The 19521-nt window shown below is 41.6% G+C and overlaps 2 protein-coding genes across 2 annotated transcripts; one reads left to right on the top strand and one right to left on the bottom strand.

The window, feature by feature from the left end:
* The first annotated feature begins 2627 nt into the window (after window positions 1–2627).
* Window positions 2628–12928, top strand: LOC120064319 (lysosome-associated membrane glycoprotein 1-like). Its single transcript, XM_039014808.1, has 6 exons — window positions 2628–2995; window positions 8910–9112; window positions 9217–9342; window positions 9895–9961; window positions 10302–10469; window positions 10641–12928. The coding sequence occupies exons 1-6, from the start codon at window positions 2941–2943 to the stop codon at window positions 10778–10780; spliced, it is 759 nt and encodes a 252-aa protein (XP_038870736.1). The 5' UTR covers window positions 2628–2940; the 3' UTR covers window positions 10781–12928.
* Window positions 12929–13447: 519 nt separating this feature from the next.
* LOC120064316 (growth hormone-regulated TBC protein 1-A-like) lies at window positions 13448–19116 on the bottom strand. Its single transcript, XM_039014803.1, has 8 exons — window positions 18464–19116; window positions 17624–17769; window positions 17316–17480; window positions 16098–16222; window positions 15736–15832; window positions 15258–15430; window positions 14961–15146; window positions 13448–13801 (listed from the first exon to the last, which is right to left on the bottom strand). The coding sequence occupies exons 1-8, from the start codon at window positions 18538–18540 to the stop codon at window positions 13697–13699; spliced, it is 1074 nt and encodes a 357-aa protein (XP_038870731.1). The 5' UTR covers window positions 18541–19116; the 3' UTR covers window positions 13448–13696.
* Between the last annotated feature and the right edge of the window lie 405 nt (window positions 19117–19521).

The following is a 19521-nucleotide window of genomic DNA, read 5'->3' as shown; positions in this document are numbered from 1 at the left end:
TTAGGGTTAGGTTTTACTTAGCACTGCGTTCTCTTCCAGGTGCTTGTAAGGGCACAGATGACAGACCGGTAGGATTCCAGTTGAGGTTGTTTAATGACGCTGATTCACATAGAACAGTAACGGCACAGCACAGCGTATTGCTTTACAATTGTGTTAACCAAGAATGTTTACGGTTCTGAAAAGGGGGAAATTAAATACAATAGTAAATGGCAGGTATAGGCTTAATACAACCTCCAATTACATAACATATTGTAGCAATATTATTTATAACTTATCTGCTGCACATGCCAATACAACCTAACAACATGGCTGTGACTTCACTAATGAATGATCAGAGGTGTGCAACTACAGTACACAGTACTACTGAGGAGCACCATCATCCTCACACAACTGCATGAACTTGAATGTGTAATGCATCCACAAGGCTCATTGCTAACAAAATACCCACATAATATATACAGTATACATCCATATAACCACAGGGCATAAGACTAGACACTGAAATGCTAAATGTCTGAAATGAGATGACAGAAACAACAGGGTTAGCAAGTTTACAGTTGCTAGCTCGCGGTAAAAGGGCGAATTAGCATAACAAAGGAGTGCGTCCACAACACAGAATTGTAAGAAATATGAACTCACCTTTCTGAAGGACGCACACTGGCCTTGGCTAAAACAAAGAAGACGAACTAAAGGTAATCACAGGAGATGGCTGGAACTTACCACGACACACAGCCTCATATAAATAAGAATTTGTTCTCAACTGACTTGCCTAGTTAAATAAAGGTTAAATAAAAAATTAATAAAAATATGTATATACTGTACCTTATACCATCTATTGCACCTTGCCTATGCCGCTCGGCCATCGCTCATCCATATATTTATATGTACATGTTCTTATTCCATCCCTTTAAATTTGTGTGTATTAGGTAGTTGGAGAATTGTTAGATTACTTGTTAGATATTACTGCACTGTCGGAACCAGCAGCACAAGCATTTCGCTACACTCGCATTAACATCTGCTAACCATGTATATGTGACCAATAAAATTTGATTTGATTTGACTTATCACGGCTTCTGTACTTTCTCTCGTTACTACCTTCTCCTCAGTTAGAGATCACCCAGCATGCTCTGCTCCCGGTGGGCGGGGCTACAGCTCTCATGTGAATAACTAATACTTGGTTTCAATAGTCTTTCGTACAGAGGTGTTTGTGCTGTTTCCGCTGTCGGTTGAGACATATAATATTCTTGAATACAGACTGGGTGTCATGTTTTGGCTGATAAATGTAATAAAATATGAATAAAATGTACATTTCAACATTCAAATGATTCCACAAAGATGGTTGGAGGTCCACACATCAGAAAATGTCGATTTGAGTGGGAATATCCATTGTTATACATTTAGCTGTCAATCTTTCATAGGTAACCTATTGAAATCATAGAAATATAGATAATATAATAGACCTTCCTATTCAAGTTGACTTTCCATTTTGGGTGGACCGGCAGCCATCTTTCTGGTAGTAATAGACGGTTAAAAATTACATTACATTTGAATGGTGTACCAGCTAAATTGCAGTGGTCTGAAGGGATAGGTCCATTCTATTAATATTTGTATTACTATTATTGAAATGACACCCAGCCTGTATTCGAGAGTATGCTGTGTCTCAACCGATGACTGGCATAACACAGACACCTCAGATGATGTAAAATAGTGTCTAAGCTACAACATTTGTGAAAATGATACAAATCGGAATCTATGCGTTTTTAGATAATTGACGTTAAAGGTTAAAAAATGACAATTTTATATTTAAAAACTTTCCCCCCCAAGAAATCATAGAATAGTTTGACAACCCTGTTTATAGGCTTTCAAATGATATCCAACTCAACCGTTTATCTTTTTCAGTAATTAAGACATGGCTTTACACAATTACTGTTGTTGTTTAAGCAATCCAACAACAGTCCATTATAAATCGCAATCTGGGTCAGGTGGGCATAATTTGAAAGGTTGTTTTATTGGTGACCCTGTGAAATGCACCATAGACCACTAGACAGCGCCATCTTGACCTGTGTGTGCCTTACGAATTTCATTCTTTCCTCATCCCTGTTTAAGACATTATAGACTTGAAGGAAACCAGAGCGGAGGTTGCAGCTTGAGTGTCAATAGACCTAATTGAGGTGAAGACGGGGGTAAATAGCAAGTGGATGACAAAGCATTTTGACAACCCTGTGTGAAATGCTCGCCCGGCATCATCTGACTATGAAAGGTGGATCACAACTGGTCTGAATGATGAGCAAAAATGCTCTTCAATAGGAACATTTAATGAGAAGAGAGTGATGGTGTAGGCCTATTGGGACACATTTTTGGATGCAGCTGGTTTCAAAACGAATAAGCTCTTCTTTTTTCCTTCTTTTCTTTTCAGAAAAAAAATCTGTATGGAGAAAACTGTATCATTGTTATTACAACGAGGCAACTACCGCGACCAAAATACCAAATACAGAACACATCACTTCCAGCATTAAATCTCCATGGCAACATTGTAACCAACGTCACATCTGTAACTCCACAGCTGTTGAACGTCAACACGAATCACTACTCATGTCACGTGTTTATTCTGGGCGGTTCTTAAACTCTCCGTTACATGACCGTTGTCATTTCTTCTTGGTGCAGAGCATAAGTCATCCGTGGTATGTGAAGGTCCAAACACAACGATCATCAATTTAATCGGCACTAACTAAAGCAAAAATAGCAAAGTAATCAAAGGGAAAGGAAATATTTCCATAGATTTGTTTCCAGAGGATTCTTGCTCGCGGCAGCAAAGAGAGTGCACGAACAGTGGGTTTGCGTTATTTCTAGCAAAGCTAGCTCACAGACCGTCCTGCATTCCTGTCTCTGGGTCGTGTGCATGTTGTTGTGATTCGCATTGGCAAACAACCGAATAAAAATATGAAACAACATAGCCGCAAACAACCCTTGTTCCTGGCGTTCATCGCGTTTTTAGGTGAGTATAGATGCTAGATTGGCACAATAAATACAATGAATCTAACGAGAATACACTAGAATTCGGTCCTCTAACCTATTTTGACCTCGTTTGCTGGTTTATGTAAACGTGTAAAGCTGGTTCTTCGTTTGCCCTTTGACTTGCATTGCCTTATGTTACAGGTCGATGCGGGTCCAGACTGAGTTGTTTGTCTTGCTTAGTGGCTGTCGTGCATGACAAAGTCAAGCGGTGCATGTGCGCTTTTGTGGCAATGGGCCCCTCGCGTGATTCCAAAAGTGCTGTGACTAGTGATTTTAAAAAACTGGATACATTATGGCCTGTATCATTATTGATGTCACTGCACTCGGTTGTTTTGTTTATTACATTCTATGCTTGTTTCTTGGAAAGTAACCGATTTAGTGCTTTGGGCTATAAACTGGTAGCATGTGCTGTAGAAAGCCATGCTATTAGATCGCAGTAACATGTGTACATGCATCCTGTCCTTTGTAATCTTCTCTTTGTAGGACAAACTGGCCTAAATGTAATCTAAATGGGTACAGCCAACTAAGATCATGTCAAGATATTGTGGAAATTGATAGACAAATAGACAGAGGTAATAAGTGAGACAGATAAAGGAAAACTGATCAGTGATACTGTGGAACTGGGTGTTTGATCGTTAATGTATTGTCAACTAGCGCTGGGATGATAACCCGAAAATGATCGATACAGACGAACCAATGATTTATCGAGGACATTTTACTGATTTAATAACTATAAAGTAGTTATTTTTCTTCGGGAGTAGGTCAGCTTTAATATTGCAGCTTGTGGCTTCTATCAATGTAATTGTCCATTTCCAATCCCCCATATATTTTTTTGTGTAGGTGTGTAGGCTAAATTATATTTTTTTTATTAAATATATTTTACTAATTTATAATTCTCCCTATCCCTACCACCCCTCCCCTAATTGGAGTAAACTAATGGCCAACGATACTTAGGCTTCTACTTCCAGCTTATACATACTGTATACATTTTACTGACAGTATATTTTACACTATTTTCTGTTTTTTTAGTTGCCCTCAACCCCTCCCATCTATCTCTGAAAACCATCCAGCTCTGATTTCTAGTGGCCGTATATATTTTTCCAACTGATGTTTCACAAAAGTTCTGAACCTTTCTATGCACATAGTTTCTACATATTTTAAATTAAAGATTAACATTTTTGTTACAAGTATTTCATTGATTGATTGACTATGGCTTTAAGTCACACAGCAGAAATAATTGCAGAGTGAACTCCAGGTAAATGTTGCAATTCATGAATGTGCATCCATATACAAGCTACATAAGAGCAGTACCAAAACAAGTGATCTAATGCAAGCTGTATGGTGCAGCTGTCAATTTTTCGGGCTTAAATTAAACGGGTATACTTTAATCACAATATTCTTTAATCAGTTTTGTTCTTTAATGCAGGGCCGACAGACAAGTTCCTTACCTTCTTCCACTTGCCGCCTCCATTTTTGCGGTAATGCTGCAATTTTGGATAGAGCAGACATTTCCATATATTTCTGTTAACCGCATGTGACAACTCCACCAGTTCTATTTATTACAGAATTTAAAGATATCTTTTAATATATATATTTTGTTTTATTATCAATTAGTATGGGTTTAATAATATTTATTGTAATATTTGTTTTATTTTCTGGTGGATTATACTAAAATTGCAATCAGCTTGTTTTAAATATAGCAATATTTTGGGGGATTTAATTTAAGTAACCGAAAGTGAGATGTAATCAACAATGAAGGGGAAAAAGGCCATTCTTGAACACTGGGTGAGCCATTCTTACTAATTTGCTGGAGAACCAGTTCAGATTTAAGTATAGCTTTTCTTAAAGTCTTTAGTGAGCGGTCTAATGCTTTAATATTTAATACTTTCTGCCCTCCGAATTCATATTCATTACATAAATATGCCTGTTTAATTTTCTGGCTTGGCGTTCCAAATAAAGTGGGATATTTTTTTGCTCATATAATAAATAAATCAAATATTTAGGTGTAGGCAAAGCCATAAGTAAATAGTTAATCAGGGTGATGTTTTCCACAAATAGACTTTTACTAGAGGAATGTGGAGTTTGAAATTAAATGAGTCTGCTAATATGGGCTATTGCCAACAAGACAATTGATAGCCACAACATTCAAAGTAGTAGTAGTTTTAAGGGTAATATTTAAAAAAAAGGAACTGGTGTGTTATTGTGATTGTCAATTTATCGTGATATGGATTTTTGTCAATATTGCCCAGCTCTGTAAACTTAATTGTCCTCAAGTTGCTGAATATTTTTTACATTTTAGCCTAAGGTTTCCTCCTCTATTCCTACACCTTGGTTCAAAAGCGAGATAGTGGTGACAGTGTTCACTAGTATTTTCCTCTGCACAGAGAGAGACGGACATCGGCCAAAGAGAATGTGAGCGATGACATCAGTAATGATGTAGCCTTGGAAGCCACATGAAGCTAATAGTGAGGAAAGTGACCGTATTGTAGAAATGAACCAAGTAGAACAGACATGCTTCTTCATTCCAATGGTTCTTAAAAAAACACTTTGGTGAGTCAAGGGTTGTACATTTTGGGGAATATTCAGAGGTGGAAACTTTCTGTGGGAATTAACAGGAATATATGTGAATTAACGGAAATATATGCACATGAATATCATTTAAATGTAGATGTTTTTTGTATAGGATATATTTACCATATATGGAGACAGAAACATTAACCTTTTACCTTATCATAAGTAGACATAATTGCAAATGATTTAAATCCTTCCAATAGAAATAAAAAAAACAATTTAGTTATGAATTGAACTTTAATTAAATGAGTTGACTCTTCACATGGAATGATTTCTCTGAACAAAAGATAGGGAATATTGAATGATCCCCAATGATCCATCGCATCTCCCAAAAACGTTTAACATACATTTGTAAAATGAAACTAAAGCTTTGGTTGTCATCCTCTCAGACTTCCATGTCTTCTCCCTGGACCTCCTCAATGTCCACCTCGAACATCAGACTCTGAGGTCTCATCTTCATTGTCACTTTCCAACTTTGTTGAGGATGGATCGTTGTCAGGCTCAAAAAGCCTCAAGTCTGCCTGGATGGCCACCAATTTTTCAACCCTTGTATTGGTCAGCCTGTTGCGTGCTTTGGTGTGTGTGTTCCCAAACAAGGACCAGTTGCGCTCTGAGGCGGCTGATGTTGGTGGGATTTGGAGGATGATGGAGGCAACAGGTGAAAGAGCATCAGATCGACAAAGTCCCTTCCACCAGGTGACTGAGATGTTGGCATGACTGCCATATTGCATCTCCATCCCAAAGCCCTTGCTTGGAAGTGTACTTCGCCAAACTGCCAAGAACCTTGCCCTCATCCAGGCCAAGGTGGTGAGACACGGAAGTGTTGACACCACAGGCCTAGTTGATCTCTGCACCAGAGAGGATGCTCTTGCTAGCATACTTGGGGTCCAACATGTACGCTGTGGAGTGTATGGGCTTCAGGCAGAAGTCATCATGCTTTTTGATGCATTTCAGAACTGCAGTTTCCTCTACTTGGAGTAACAGTGAAGTGGGCAGGGCAGTATGGATTTCTTCTCTTACATCTGCAAGCAGAGCCTGAACATCAGACAAGATGGCATTGTCTCCCTCAATCGCTGCAATGGCCACTGCTATAGGTTTCAGGCTGCTTACCACTCTCTCCCAAAATACATCATCCAGGAGGATCCTCTTGATGGGGCTGTCCATATCGGCAGACTGCGATATGGCCATTTCTTGGAGACTCCTTCCCCTCCAGAAGACTGTCAAACATGATGACAACACCCCCCCAACGGGTGTTGCTGGGCAGCATCAATGTGGTGCTCTTATTCTTCTCACTTTGCTTGGTGAGGTAGATTGCTGGAATAACTTGACCCTTCACATACCTAACCATTTCCTTGGCTGTCTTGTAGAGTGTAGCCATTGTTTTCAGTGCCATGATTTCCTTTAGGAGCAGCTTCAATGCAGGAGCAGCAGAGCCAATGGGAGTGCTGTGAGGGTAGGACTCCTCCAAGCAGCTTTCATGTTCGCAGCATTGTCTGTCACCAGTGCAAATACCTTCTGTGGTCCAAGGTCATTGACTGCCTAAAGCTCATCTGCAATGTAGAGACCGGTGTGTGTTGTCCCTTCTCTGTGCTCTTGTAGAATACTGGTTGAGGGGTGGAGATTATGTAGTTAATTATTCCTTGCCCAAGAACATTTAACCACCCATCAGAGATGATTGCAATAAAGTCTGCTTTCTCTGATTTGCTTGACCTTCACTTGAACTCTGCATCCAGCAAATGAGTAGATGAAGGATGTCTGGTTGGAGGGGTATATGGAGGGGTCTTCTTCCAATACACATTGCCTGTGAGCATTGGGTGAACCAGTTGCATACACAGCTCGAGCAAGACCTTCATCAGCATTTCTCTGACTACGTTTCACCTTGAATAGAAGTAGAGGGACTTTTGTCAGAGGTTGCTTGTTGTGAGCGCTGAGGGAACTTTATGCCCTTGGCCAGATGATTCTGCATCTTTGTTGCATTCTTCACATATGATTTGGCACAGTATTTGCAAATATACTCAGCTTTACCTTCTACATTAGCTGCAGTGAAATGTCTCCACACATCAGATAGTGCCCTTGGCATTTTCCTGTAAAGATTAGTTTAAAAAAACATACAATTCCATGTATAGATAAATGGTTAAGCAGTTAGATTAAACAACTCCTTTGTAAGATACAATTTAAAATGAAACATGTATGGAAACAGGTGAATTAACACTCCTCAGCAGGCTCAAGCAAGCGAAAACCCACATGGTAGCAAAAACTAGCTAGCAGAAATGGTTAACAAGTTAGAAATTATTTAAACACACTTTGCTGTAGGCTACTATTTAACAAAATCATGTATGTCATAAAATATATTCACCCCACCCAGTATTGTAATCAAAACTTACCAGAAAGCATGTAGTCCTTGGCTCAGTGTAGTAGTGTGGGCTCAATAGCATCTCATTAGTGTGCAAGATCTTGAATCAGCTGTACATGTGATGGAAGAATGCATGCAGAGGGTTGAACATTTGAACATCTTGGCCATGTTCTGTTATAATCTCCAGCCAGAAGAGGACTGGCCACCCCTCATAGCCTGGTTCCTCTCTAGGTTTCTTCCTAGGTTTTGGCCTTTCTAGGGAGTTTTTCCTAGCCACCGTGCTTCTACACCTGCATTGCTTGCTGTTTGGGGTTTTAGGCTGGGTTTCTGTACAGCACTTTGAGATATCAGCTGATGTACAAAGGGCTATATAAATACATTTGGTTGCAATTGCATTGAATTGGGGATACTTTTACCAAAATATGCCACAAGAACTAGAATCCCTGTTATAAGCCAACTTAAAAAAAATGAATTTAAGCTAAATTCCCAGGCTTAACTTCAATGGTAATTTACTGTAAAGTTTCCAACCCTTTGCAACCCTAGGTGTGACCCACTAAAGTGCTTGGAATTTGTGACTGCAAAATAAATGGAACCAGAGTTTTGTTGCCAACCCATTAAAGGAATTAGCCACAACATTACCCCAAGGTTACTGACCTACTCAATGGGTGCATCTCAAGTGTCTCACTTCATCTCCTCGCCTTCGTCTGCGCATATCTGATAACGCATGGTAGGTGAAAGCAACATTATGGCGTTGAATGCCTGCAGAGGTTGCTTGTCTAGTTCTTTCACATCTATACAGATAAGGGAGAGGAGACCACTCAAGACTATTGAGATGCACCCTGTGAGACCTAACCACCAGCTAGCTAAGGATCGAACCGAGCTGTATCTTTTTTTTCTATCCATGCATGTACTCTGTGATTGTAGATTGGCATTGGCTGTTTTACATTATTGACTTATTGTTACATTACAGCGGTCACATTGCATCAGAGCTTTGCTGCCACTGATGTCCCGCCCACTGCTGCTGCCCCTCAAACCACGGCTCCGCCTCCTGCGCCCCCAGCCCGGCCTGAGAGGGGCAACTACACTGTAACCAACGTCAATGGGACCGTCTGTCTGATGGCCCGCATGGGACTGCAGCTCAACATCCGCTTCAGCTCTGCCTCTCTCAATAATGTACGGACACAGATTTGCACAGACTTGCACGTCTTGCACATACTTGCAGCCCAGGCACTCTCTCACACCCTCACACTAACCCATGTCTTGTCCTGTGTGTGCAGACTGTGCAAGACGTGTTGAACCTCCAGCCCAACGTGACTAAGAGCTCAGGGTCATGTGACTCAGACAGTGCCACCCTGCTGCTGATGGCTGAGGAGAAAACCAACCTCACCTTCCTTTTCTCCCTGGTCAGAGCTCTCTTTACTTTGTTTTTCTTGTCTTTGGCTGTACCGTTCACCTCTCACCAAATCCAGACAGACAGACACACTCACTAACACGTGAACACACACAGAGCGAGGCAGAGTAAACCCACAGAATGGATATGCCCTGGTGCCTGGTGTTACCAGCAGGAATGTCATGTGTAGGAGGAATGGAGGTGATGGATGGCAGACCACTGATCTCTACATGACCTGATTAACCTACACACACACTTAAACTAACATAGGAATACACACATACTGAAACAACACGCAAATATCAACACAGGCAAACATATTATCTGGAAGATGATTTGTTTACTCTCTCTCATATCAGTACATGCCTTCTGTATCAGTAGTACAAACCTTTCTGCACTAACACCTGACTGACACAAGATGGAGCCTAATGAACAAGCAGAGAACAGGCACTCGTGACTTAGTTTGTTCCATCCTGGTTTAAATGGAGTGGGCTTGGCTCTGTAATCCTGTGTATGTGTTTGATGTACATACCGGGTCTCATCATTGGTTCTCTTGTGTCTGCAGAATGCCACGTCCAGTAAGTACCACCTGAGTGGAGTGACTCTGTCTGCAGCCTGGCCGGACATGAGTGGTGAGTCTGGATCCATACTTCACCAATCAATGGATCATCTCTGCAGCATTTAATCTAGTGAATAATACATGATCCATCTCCTCTTATAACCTCCATCTGTTATGTATGCAGTTTTTCCAGCCAGTGTTGAACCCTTCTAATCCTCCCTTTCCCACAATCCATCCCCCACCTGGTCCTACTTTAACTTCTTGTCCTTATCCCCCCCTTCCATCCTTTCTTCTTTTTCACATCCCTCCCTTCCATCCTTTCTCACATCCCTACCTTTTCTTCTTCTTTTCCATTCTGCCTGTTTTCTCTTCCCTTTCTCACCCCACCTATAACCTCGCTGTTGTTTCTCCAGAGCCCTTCTCAGCCAGTAACAGTAGTCTGGACTACCTGCGTGGTACCCTGGGGCGTAGTTACATGTGTCGTGAGGAGCAGACTCTGGCTGTGGCTGTGAACTTCTCTCTCAACACCTTCCAGCTGCAGGTGCAGCCCTTCGGCTTAACCGGGGACCAGTTTGGAGCAGGTACTATACTGGGTGTTACTATGGGACTTATTTCAGGAAAGTGGTTATCCACAGTTCTGATATTGGAGTAATAGATGGTCACTCATTCAACTCTTGCTTTTTGTCTTTTCATTTTTTCCACCTGTCTCTCACCTGCTCTTTTCTTTCTCTCTCCTCTCTCAATCTCTCCAGCGGAGGAGTGTCAGCTGGATGAGGATGACATGTTGATCCCCATCATCGTGGGCACTGCGCTGGCCAGCCTGGTCCTCATCGTCCTTGTGGCCTACCTTATCGGCAGGAAGAGGAGCCACGCCGGGTACCAGACTATCTGAGATTACTTCCTGTCAATTGACCCCCCCCCAGATTGACTGAACCTCACTCCAACCCTCAACTGAACTTCCCCAACCCCATTGTTGGTCTTACCGTAGAATCCTTGCTTCCACCTCCTCCCCTTTGTACTCGCTTACCCCACGTTGGGTCTCCATGGGGTTGATTTGCACTTTCAGGACTGAACTGCTCCTTTGTATACAAAAAAAAGGGGGGGGGGGGGTCTGCTGAGAGATTGTAATGACATAACGAAACACTCGACACAGTCACTCAACACTGCAGGAGGGGATGGTGTGGTGGCGTGCTCATAACCATATGCTGAATAATAATCCACACTGCGTAGCCTAAGGTATTTTTATCATGCTTACGTTTTACTGGTGACTGACATGGGAATTCTGAGGGATTGTTTGTTTACAAGCATTGCTGCTGCTGTTTTCAATGGCTTTTTCTGTTTTTGATGGTGGCCATTGTCAGTCACATCATAATAGATCATTGCTACTCTTGTGTGAAGGGAATATTATGACTGTAGCTGGCTGCTCCAACCAATCCCCTCTCTCAACCAATGGAAGTTAACTTGTTGCATAATGTTTGCAACATCATTGAACATAATAAAGTTGTAACTTTGAATATAATATGGAGTTGATGGAAGTTGCTTCTAACCGCTGGTCCAGTGTCAGATATTTTTGTATCCTGTTTGTTAGGGGCTGAATAATCTGACCTTAGATCTGTGGTTAGGGGTTTAGCTCGGGACCGGAGGTCACCTCCAGCTGCAGATTGGGAATGGTAGTGTTTGTCAATCCATCTCTTGGGGGTCCCCTGGGGGCACATTTTGTTTACTTTGGGTTCCCCTCAGAATGGATTGAGGAACAAGGAGGACGGTAATTTGATGGTAAAGCAGTTGTCTGCAGAGGGAGGGACTCAGTAATTTATGGTGATCAGAGTGAGGGAGTGTAACATTAGCCCTGTCCACAAACAACCCTATAACCCCTAAATAACTTGGAATCTCCACCTTGCGTCTGATTAGTTAATTTGCGTGCCTAGGGGCTAGAGGTTGTTTCTGGACCAGGCCTCAGATTTTTTTCAATGATTCTAAGAGGGAATGTAACAATGAACTGAAACTGAATTGACAGAACGAGCGTCACACGCTACACTAGAATGAAGGGACGTGGTGGGCGTGTGCTCCACTTAGACATTGGTATTACAGCGCACTGTACCATGGCTGTTATGAAACTTGACTACCATAAAGATATGGTGGAAAATGCTGTTACTCAGTATGTTGGCACAGTGGAGGAAATTGATTTATGTGCCAATGCTTTCCCCCGTAGCAGTGACTTAAACATGGTTTTATGAATACTGGTACTACCAATTATAGTTACATTATTAAGACAGATTTTTGTTGCTACTTTTTTGTTGGTACTTCCAGTGATTATATTAAGGGGAGTTAAGTAAAATTACATGGTGCTCACAAAGGCCAAATACTAGCTTAAAATGTAACTGGACATTTAAGTGAATAGTTATAGGTTGTTTTCTCAAGTTAGGATTCAGGCTATTATAGTTAGAACAATTTAAGGGAGTTGGAGTTACTGTCCATAGTACAACACCATTTTAGAGAGGAATAATAATCTTAAATGCCTGTGCCAAATGGAATCTGTGCCTCCCCGCTTACAAGAAGGATGGGATCTATGCCAATGTTAGTTTCTCTTAGTTGTCTCAAATGACACCCTATTCCCCATGTAGTGCACATCTTAGTTGTCATTGGGGACATACCCTTTCTATCTACACAGTGTGTGACCTTTGTTAGGGACATTCTCTTCGTTGTTGATTTGCCTGGCCTATTGAATGATCATAGATGCATTGTTTGTAGTGAAACGGGGAAGTAAAAAGGATGTGAATTTTCATTCCACCCCTCATCTAGAAGTGTTAATATCCATATGTAGTGATTAGGGCTGGATTCAATCAGTATCAGAGCGAGAGGTTCCCGCGTTTACGTAAGCGCTACATATGTCAACTCAATCAGCAATTACCTTAATTTTAACGTGGATGTTCCGCGATACAGATTGGATCTAGCCCTTAAGGTTTAAAAGAGAATGTTTTAACTGTTTTCTAAAAGCGGAGCAAATAAAATAAGAGCTGAGGAATGAGCTCTATGTACAGTTTGTCTTGTGGTGTTTGACAGAACCCTTGGTTGTATTTGGGAACACAAATCGCTAAGCGATACATTTTGCTTAAATGTAGTAATCAACTTCCAATTAAAGGTTAGTGAGAGAGCAGCCCTTTGTTGAAGAGTCAAAACTTTGGTCCAATTAAGCCAGTCAAATTCCAACTTGAGGTATGATCACACACACATGGCGTAAATCATACATTGAGTCAATGCAAGATTGCATGAACTTATATGCACACTTCAAGTTATGATTCAGGCCTAGTGCACTTGCTCACTCTCCCTCATGGATTTTAAAGCATTGGGATGGTGTAAGTATGGGCTAGAGTTATCACATTTTCCTCCCCAGGCGATTCCTGGGTGGGACTGGAATATGGTATCCTTTGGGGAGAAGGGTGGAAAATTGGACTATATCCCGTGACTTCATTTTAGAGTTGACACCTCATTATTTACAACGCTTCTCCACTCTGTCAAACCACAACTTATCAATCCCATGATCCTACCACAGAAAAAGTACAAGAATACAGTTTAATGCTTTTTACAATACAAATCATATTTAGCTAGATGGGGGTACTACAATCACGCAGCTCAATTCAGCATCTCAGAAGAGTGATTGCCATGTCATCATATTTATGTGGTTCCTGAGATAACGGTTGTTTCTCCAGATGTGAAATCTGATCATCTGTAGTGCAACTGCAATGAAGATGACCTGGAACAAGCCCAGGATAACCACAGGGTGATTGCCTTAAGAGGTTATTAGTGGTCAAGGGTGGAGTCTGGACATCTCAGCCACTATGTGTTCTCGGCATGTCTCCCTTAGCTTAGTGATGGTTGCCATGGAGAGACTTCCTGGTTCCCTGAAGATTTCCTGTCAATATCAAGAAAAGGAGAAAGGCCAGAGTTCACCGGTGAAGTTGTCAATAGATGCTGATCTAAAGTCTCTTTTGCATTTCCTTAATCATGGTTAAAGACACACTTCAGCTATTTTTGACCTTTTCCTGTTGAAAAATGATATCCCAAGTATAAATCGTAATGTACACAGACTTAAGGGTAAAACATTTTTTAGACTAGTGGTTCCCAAACTGGGGAATGCACAAGGTACAATTTCAAAATTGGATAGTGCATAATCAGTTTCCCTCGTCATGTCAGTCATTGCATACCTTAGAGAGCTATTTATAACTCGTCAGAAATGTCCAGATCAACTAGCCCATGTCATCTAACATTTTTGAGCTAGGTTTTTTAGCCCATAGATTGTAGTGGGACGGGAACAGTTTGTGTCAGGAACAGTGCTTGTGCCCATAGAAATAGACGTGGCGGGCACGAGATGTTCCCCAATTCTGGAAGGGGGCCTGAGTGAAAATGTTTGAGAACCCCTGTTTTAGACCAACTTCAAGAGTTAGCTATTCAAGGAGTTGGTCTGATGTGTTTACTCTCATTGGCCTCCCCCTTGCTTGTGGGAACAATAGACGAGCAATACAGGTCAAAAGAGGAAAGGCTCACCCCCCCCCACACTTATGCAATGTCATACCTGGACCACTTATTGAGATGTGCCTTTTGTTAAAGGCCCAGTGCAGTCAAAAATGTGATTTTTCCTGTGTTTTATTTATATATTTCCACATTATGAGGTTGGAATAATACTGAGGAATTGTGAAACTTATAAATGCCCTTTTCGTGCAAGAGCTGTTTGAACAGACTGCCTGAAAGTTTAGCCTGTTTTGGTGGGATGGCGTTTTGGCATGCCTGGTGACATCACCAGGTGGTAAATTAGACCGATAAGAAAGAGAGTTCCAAACCTCTCTGCCAATAACAGCTGGCTTTCAGTTTTCCCCTCCCAGATAGTCCTAGCAAAATTATTGTTTGAAAAATTGGTCTTTGCTAAGAAGCTTTTTGACCATGTTAATTGAAAACAATCACAGTAGGGTACTTAATGTCAAATGCAGCCGGGTGACAATTAAGGTTAGGATTTGAATATGGTGAACAGACCCTAAATCTTTGCCTAAGGTTACTTCTCTTCTGGAGTAGCTTACCTGCATGAAGGTGTGGCAGTCGTATGTGAAGGCTCCCTGGGTGATCAGTTTGAAGCGCTCACACACCTCGACCATGGAGCGGGCCTGCAGGATCTCAGCCTGGTGGTGGAGGATCAGAGTCAGGGCCACGCGGAACAGGATCTTAGAGCCCTCGTAGAACAGGCAGTCCCAGATCCGCAAAACTGTCTAAGAGAAGAAAAAGACAAAAGAGTATAAAGTGAATAATTATCATACAGAGGGTGATGATAGACCCAGACTTTACCAACACATCACACACACTACCCCAATCCCCTTCACCTCTACAGGCAGGACATCGATGTAGAGGCAGATGAACCACCTGGAGACCACCAGGGTCCACATGACGTTGTGTTGGCCCATGGCCTGCCACACAGCTGGGGCTTTGACCCTCACCAGCTCGCCCAACACCTCCTGGTCCGTCTTCAACCCCAGCATGCCCGGGCTGTAGTAGTCTACAACAAGAACAGGTCAGGTTAATTCAGTTCAGTGTTTGACAAGAGGTTGTGTGTGTGTACATAGATGGTATATATCCTGAAACCTGAGATACATCCTGTGTTTGCTCATCTCAACACACCAACAACACAGTCTTACCACAAGCCACGTGACCATGGCGCTATTCCACAGAAGCAGCTCCCAAAATACACAGAAGGGAAAACCTTCTACAAACAAGTAGGTCTACTACTATGACTATGCAAACCTCACCACGCGTATCCTCTCACACAACCAGACAGACACAACAGGAGCGTGTGGGACTAACCAGAGAGTATTCTTCCCAACAAAGAGTCCATGAGCCAGAAGGACTTCTCTTCATCCTTAGTGATGATGATGAGGTAGCCTGCAATGAAGTTCATACCCTAGAATAGAGAAAGAAACAATAACTCCCTTCACACACACAGAAACTTGTGCACACATGGTATGTACCCACAACGCAGACACTTTAGAGGACAGGTGAGGTATAGGCAGTTATTACAGCCACAGGGTACAGAACAGGTACACATAGAAGAGGCAACAGTGGACGTATTGTACACACGTTAGGTAAACAAGGGAAAGCAAGACTGACACAGGAGACCGGTGAGACCCATCCAACAGATGATTTATAGTATCTATAAGGCCCAGTACCTGGCAGTATCCCACAGCCTGGTTGTGGTGTCCATACGCCAGCAGCACGTTGTACAGGGCCTTCTGCAGACAGGGCTCTGAGCTGTTCCGGAACTGCACGTTGTCAGGGAACGTTCTGTGCATGTCTGCCGAGACAGGGCACTCCGCCATCAGCCAATCATAGTAAAGGAACAATCAGGGTCTTGTTCATTAGACATCAATTCTGTTTTCTGTTGCAAGATGCTATAGAGCGATTCCACGCCAGCAGGAGCGAAAAATATTTTGGGAATCTCAGATTGTTCTGGAAATTTTCACATAGAAACTCCATTGGGAAGAAGGATGTTTGAAATGCTTTTTACATTCATCACAAATCTTTTTTTTTTTATCATGATGAAAGTGCCCATTTTAGGCCCTTTTTAACCTATACATGTCTCCTGTAAGACCCTATGATCTGTGAACCGTATTTGATATAGACATCTTGGTGTCATTATACTCCTTATAGCGTGCTCTGAAATATGGAGAGGGTCTTGATTCTGAAATACAAATTTACACAAATTTATTCAACATTGAAATAATATCTCAAAACTACCCTTTTTGATTTTGTTCATTTTAAGACAGATTGTTTGGAACAATATACTCTACAAGTACATCACAATTCCAGAGTGAGCTCTCTGCTAATTCTGAAGGTATAATACTGTGTCGGTGGCACTCATAAAATGTGAATGGGAAAATGGATTCAAAGGGAACTCCATCTGCTGGTGACTGAAATTGCAATCCTAAAGGAGGGCTGTGACCTTTGTTAATGACCTATAATGTCAATTGCAATGTTTAAAATAGGGAATATCATTAAAAGTACCATGTTGAATAAATGTATGTTGAATAAATGTGAATGAATATTTCATAATCAAGACATACTCCATATTTGACAGCACACGATAAGGAGTATAAATGCCTGTATCATTTACGGTTCACAGAACATAGGGTCTTATAGGAGTGTATAGGTCTAAAAAGGGCCTAAAATGGCCAAATTTCATCATGAAATTTGTGATACAAATGTAAAAAGCATGGTCAACATCCTTCATAGAAAACAGAAAGGAAAACACAGCACACTGCTGCTCATGCTTTCTACCAATGAAGTTCCTATTTAACAATTGCCAGAACAATCTGAGATTCCAAAAATAATTTCCGCCCCTGCTGCTGTGGAATCGCCCATAAAACATTTGATATTGCTTACAGTACCTATCCTGACGGTCTCCTCCAGCTTGGCATCGTGCTGCTGCTCGGTGCCCAGCAGAGTGTGGTAGTACCCTGGGTTCTTTTCCAGCTGCTCCTGGGCCCCGCTGGCTGCCATCCAGATCTGGGCTCGGTGCTCGTTGGGCACACCCTTACGCACGTACCGCTTCACTAAGAGAACCGAAACCATGACTACAGTCAAAACTCAGAATGCAAATATAGAATGAAAATTCTTATTCAATATATGTATGTGTTGTGTGTTTCTTCCCCTGTCTGTGTATATATATGTGTGTGTGTGCATGCGTGCATCACACCCTTCAGGTTCTTCTCCACGTGGACTTTCCCCTGTAGGAGTTTAGACCACTTGATGGACCTTCTGGTGAGCACGGCTACATACTCAGCCATCATCTTCTCATAGGACTCATAACCCTCAGGCATCTCAAACCCATACGAGTCCACCCTAGAGAGATAAAGCAGGGTCAGTCTGAGAATACACACACAGATAAAAACAATGGATCTATATGACCCACATTCTAGACCCAGTAGACTGCATTGATCACAGAGGGATGTCAGTGTGGGTTGAAAGCCTGGAACTGTTATAGCATACTGATAGTCAGATGACTTGATATTGGCCAAGCTTTAGCTACAATAACCTGGGCTAGGTGGTTGGGATTACTGTGACAGATAGCTGGGATCAGATGACATGCTGTTCAATCAACCCGTGTGAAATTACAACCCTAGAGGTTGAAACTGCATATCAAAAACCAAGCCAAAAGAAGGAAAATAGAGACAAGTTCAAACATCCCAAACAGACATAACATGCAATAAAACAAAAAGGTAGAGGTTTCACAACTGTGTACTTCATGACAATTCAGCTGGTAAATGCAAACTTTGTGACATACTGTAGACAGTAAAGTAAAAGCCAGCTGATAGGCCCTACACTAAAAGCCCACCTGGTTAATTATTGTCATGCCATGACATTGTCACCTGATACACAACATCATGACAGATGCTGTATAACTTTTCATTGCCTAAAATTGTTTGATTATTACAAGCTTTCATCACGGATAAGTCGGAGACAAATAAATGTATGATACTCATCATTGCAACAACAAAAATCACACAAGGAAATGTCAAAACAGTTAAAGCCCTACCTGTCATTCGCATTGGTGCTGTTGTTCAGGTGAAGCTGGGAAGTGATCGAGATGTTACCGTTCGTTTCACTCTCCATAGCGTGTAGCCTACTCCTCCGAATTGTCGGTAAAATGTGAAAACGTGACACGCACTCTCGAACTTAATTTTCTGATCCACCAACTCCAATAGCTACACTTACATCAGAAAGTCATAGACTACTACCATACATTGCCAGCTGCCAGTCAGCGGGAGCAAAAAACGACGGACTGTAACGACACGGATGCTCAAAAGTTAATTAGGAGCAATCCATTTAACGAAACAACTTGCAGGCTAATGTGAAATTAAATATCTTGCCATAAAATATTGAAACAAAAAACATGGAAAAGTCCATTAATCTACTATCGCTCTTCAGCCCATATATGAATACGATTCCTCTCCAATGATTAATCAGGAGGTGGGACTTGTTTTGTAAACTTCCCCCACCTCAGGTATATCCATTCAGTAAATTCTACATCCAGCCCACCAGGCTTATAGTCCAATAGTGTGCAACTGCAGCCCGCAAATTCATGTCTAAATAGTGCTTGTTTCGCTTTCCATCCTCAATGGTCTTCTTGGTTCTATCAAGCCGTGACAGCAACAGATGCCACTTTTGTGCCTTTATGTCAGTGTTGTGTATTTATTTACTCACAAAAGACAAACCTACTTTCCACTCTCCAGTAGCCTAGACTAATGTTCAACAGTTGAGCAACAGAATAAACATTGCATTCTGGGTGTATATAAGAGTTTTGGTTTCCCCTAATGGTTAAGCTTAGGCTTTGTAAAAGGTAGGCGAAGCAGATCATAGATATGTGCCTAAGAGCAACATTGGGATGGTGATAACATCTATAGCAAATGTAATATGTTGGTTAAACATTACACAAGTAATGATGCCAACAATACAGTATAGCTACCTGTTCATTCCCTCCATCAGTATAGTAACCTGCCATTAGTCCAAATTCTAGTCTTGTACTACAACACAGAGAATGTATGTTCTAATCTACACAATAAAGTAGGTTATATTGGAGTGTTCTGTGACATT

The sequence above is a fragment of the Salvelinus namaycush genome, chromosome 19 (assembly GCF_016432855.1).
Source record: "Salvelinus namaycush isolate Seneca chromosome 19, SaNama_1.0, whole genome shotgun sequence".
NCBI classification, from domain to species: domain Eukaryota; kingdom Metazoa; phylum Chordata; class Actinopteri; order Salmoniformes; family Salmonidae; genus Salvelinus; species Salvelinus namaycush.
The sequence above is the reverse complement of the archived record's forward strand: the minus strand, read 5'-3'. Positions and strand labels throughout refer to the sequence as shown.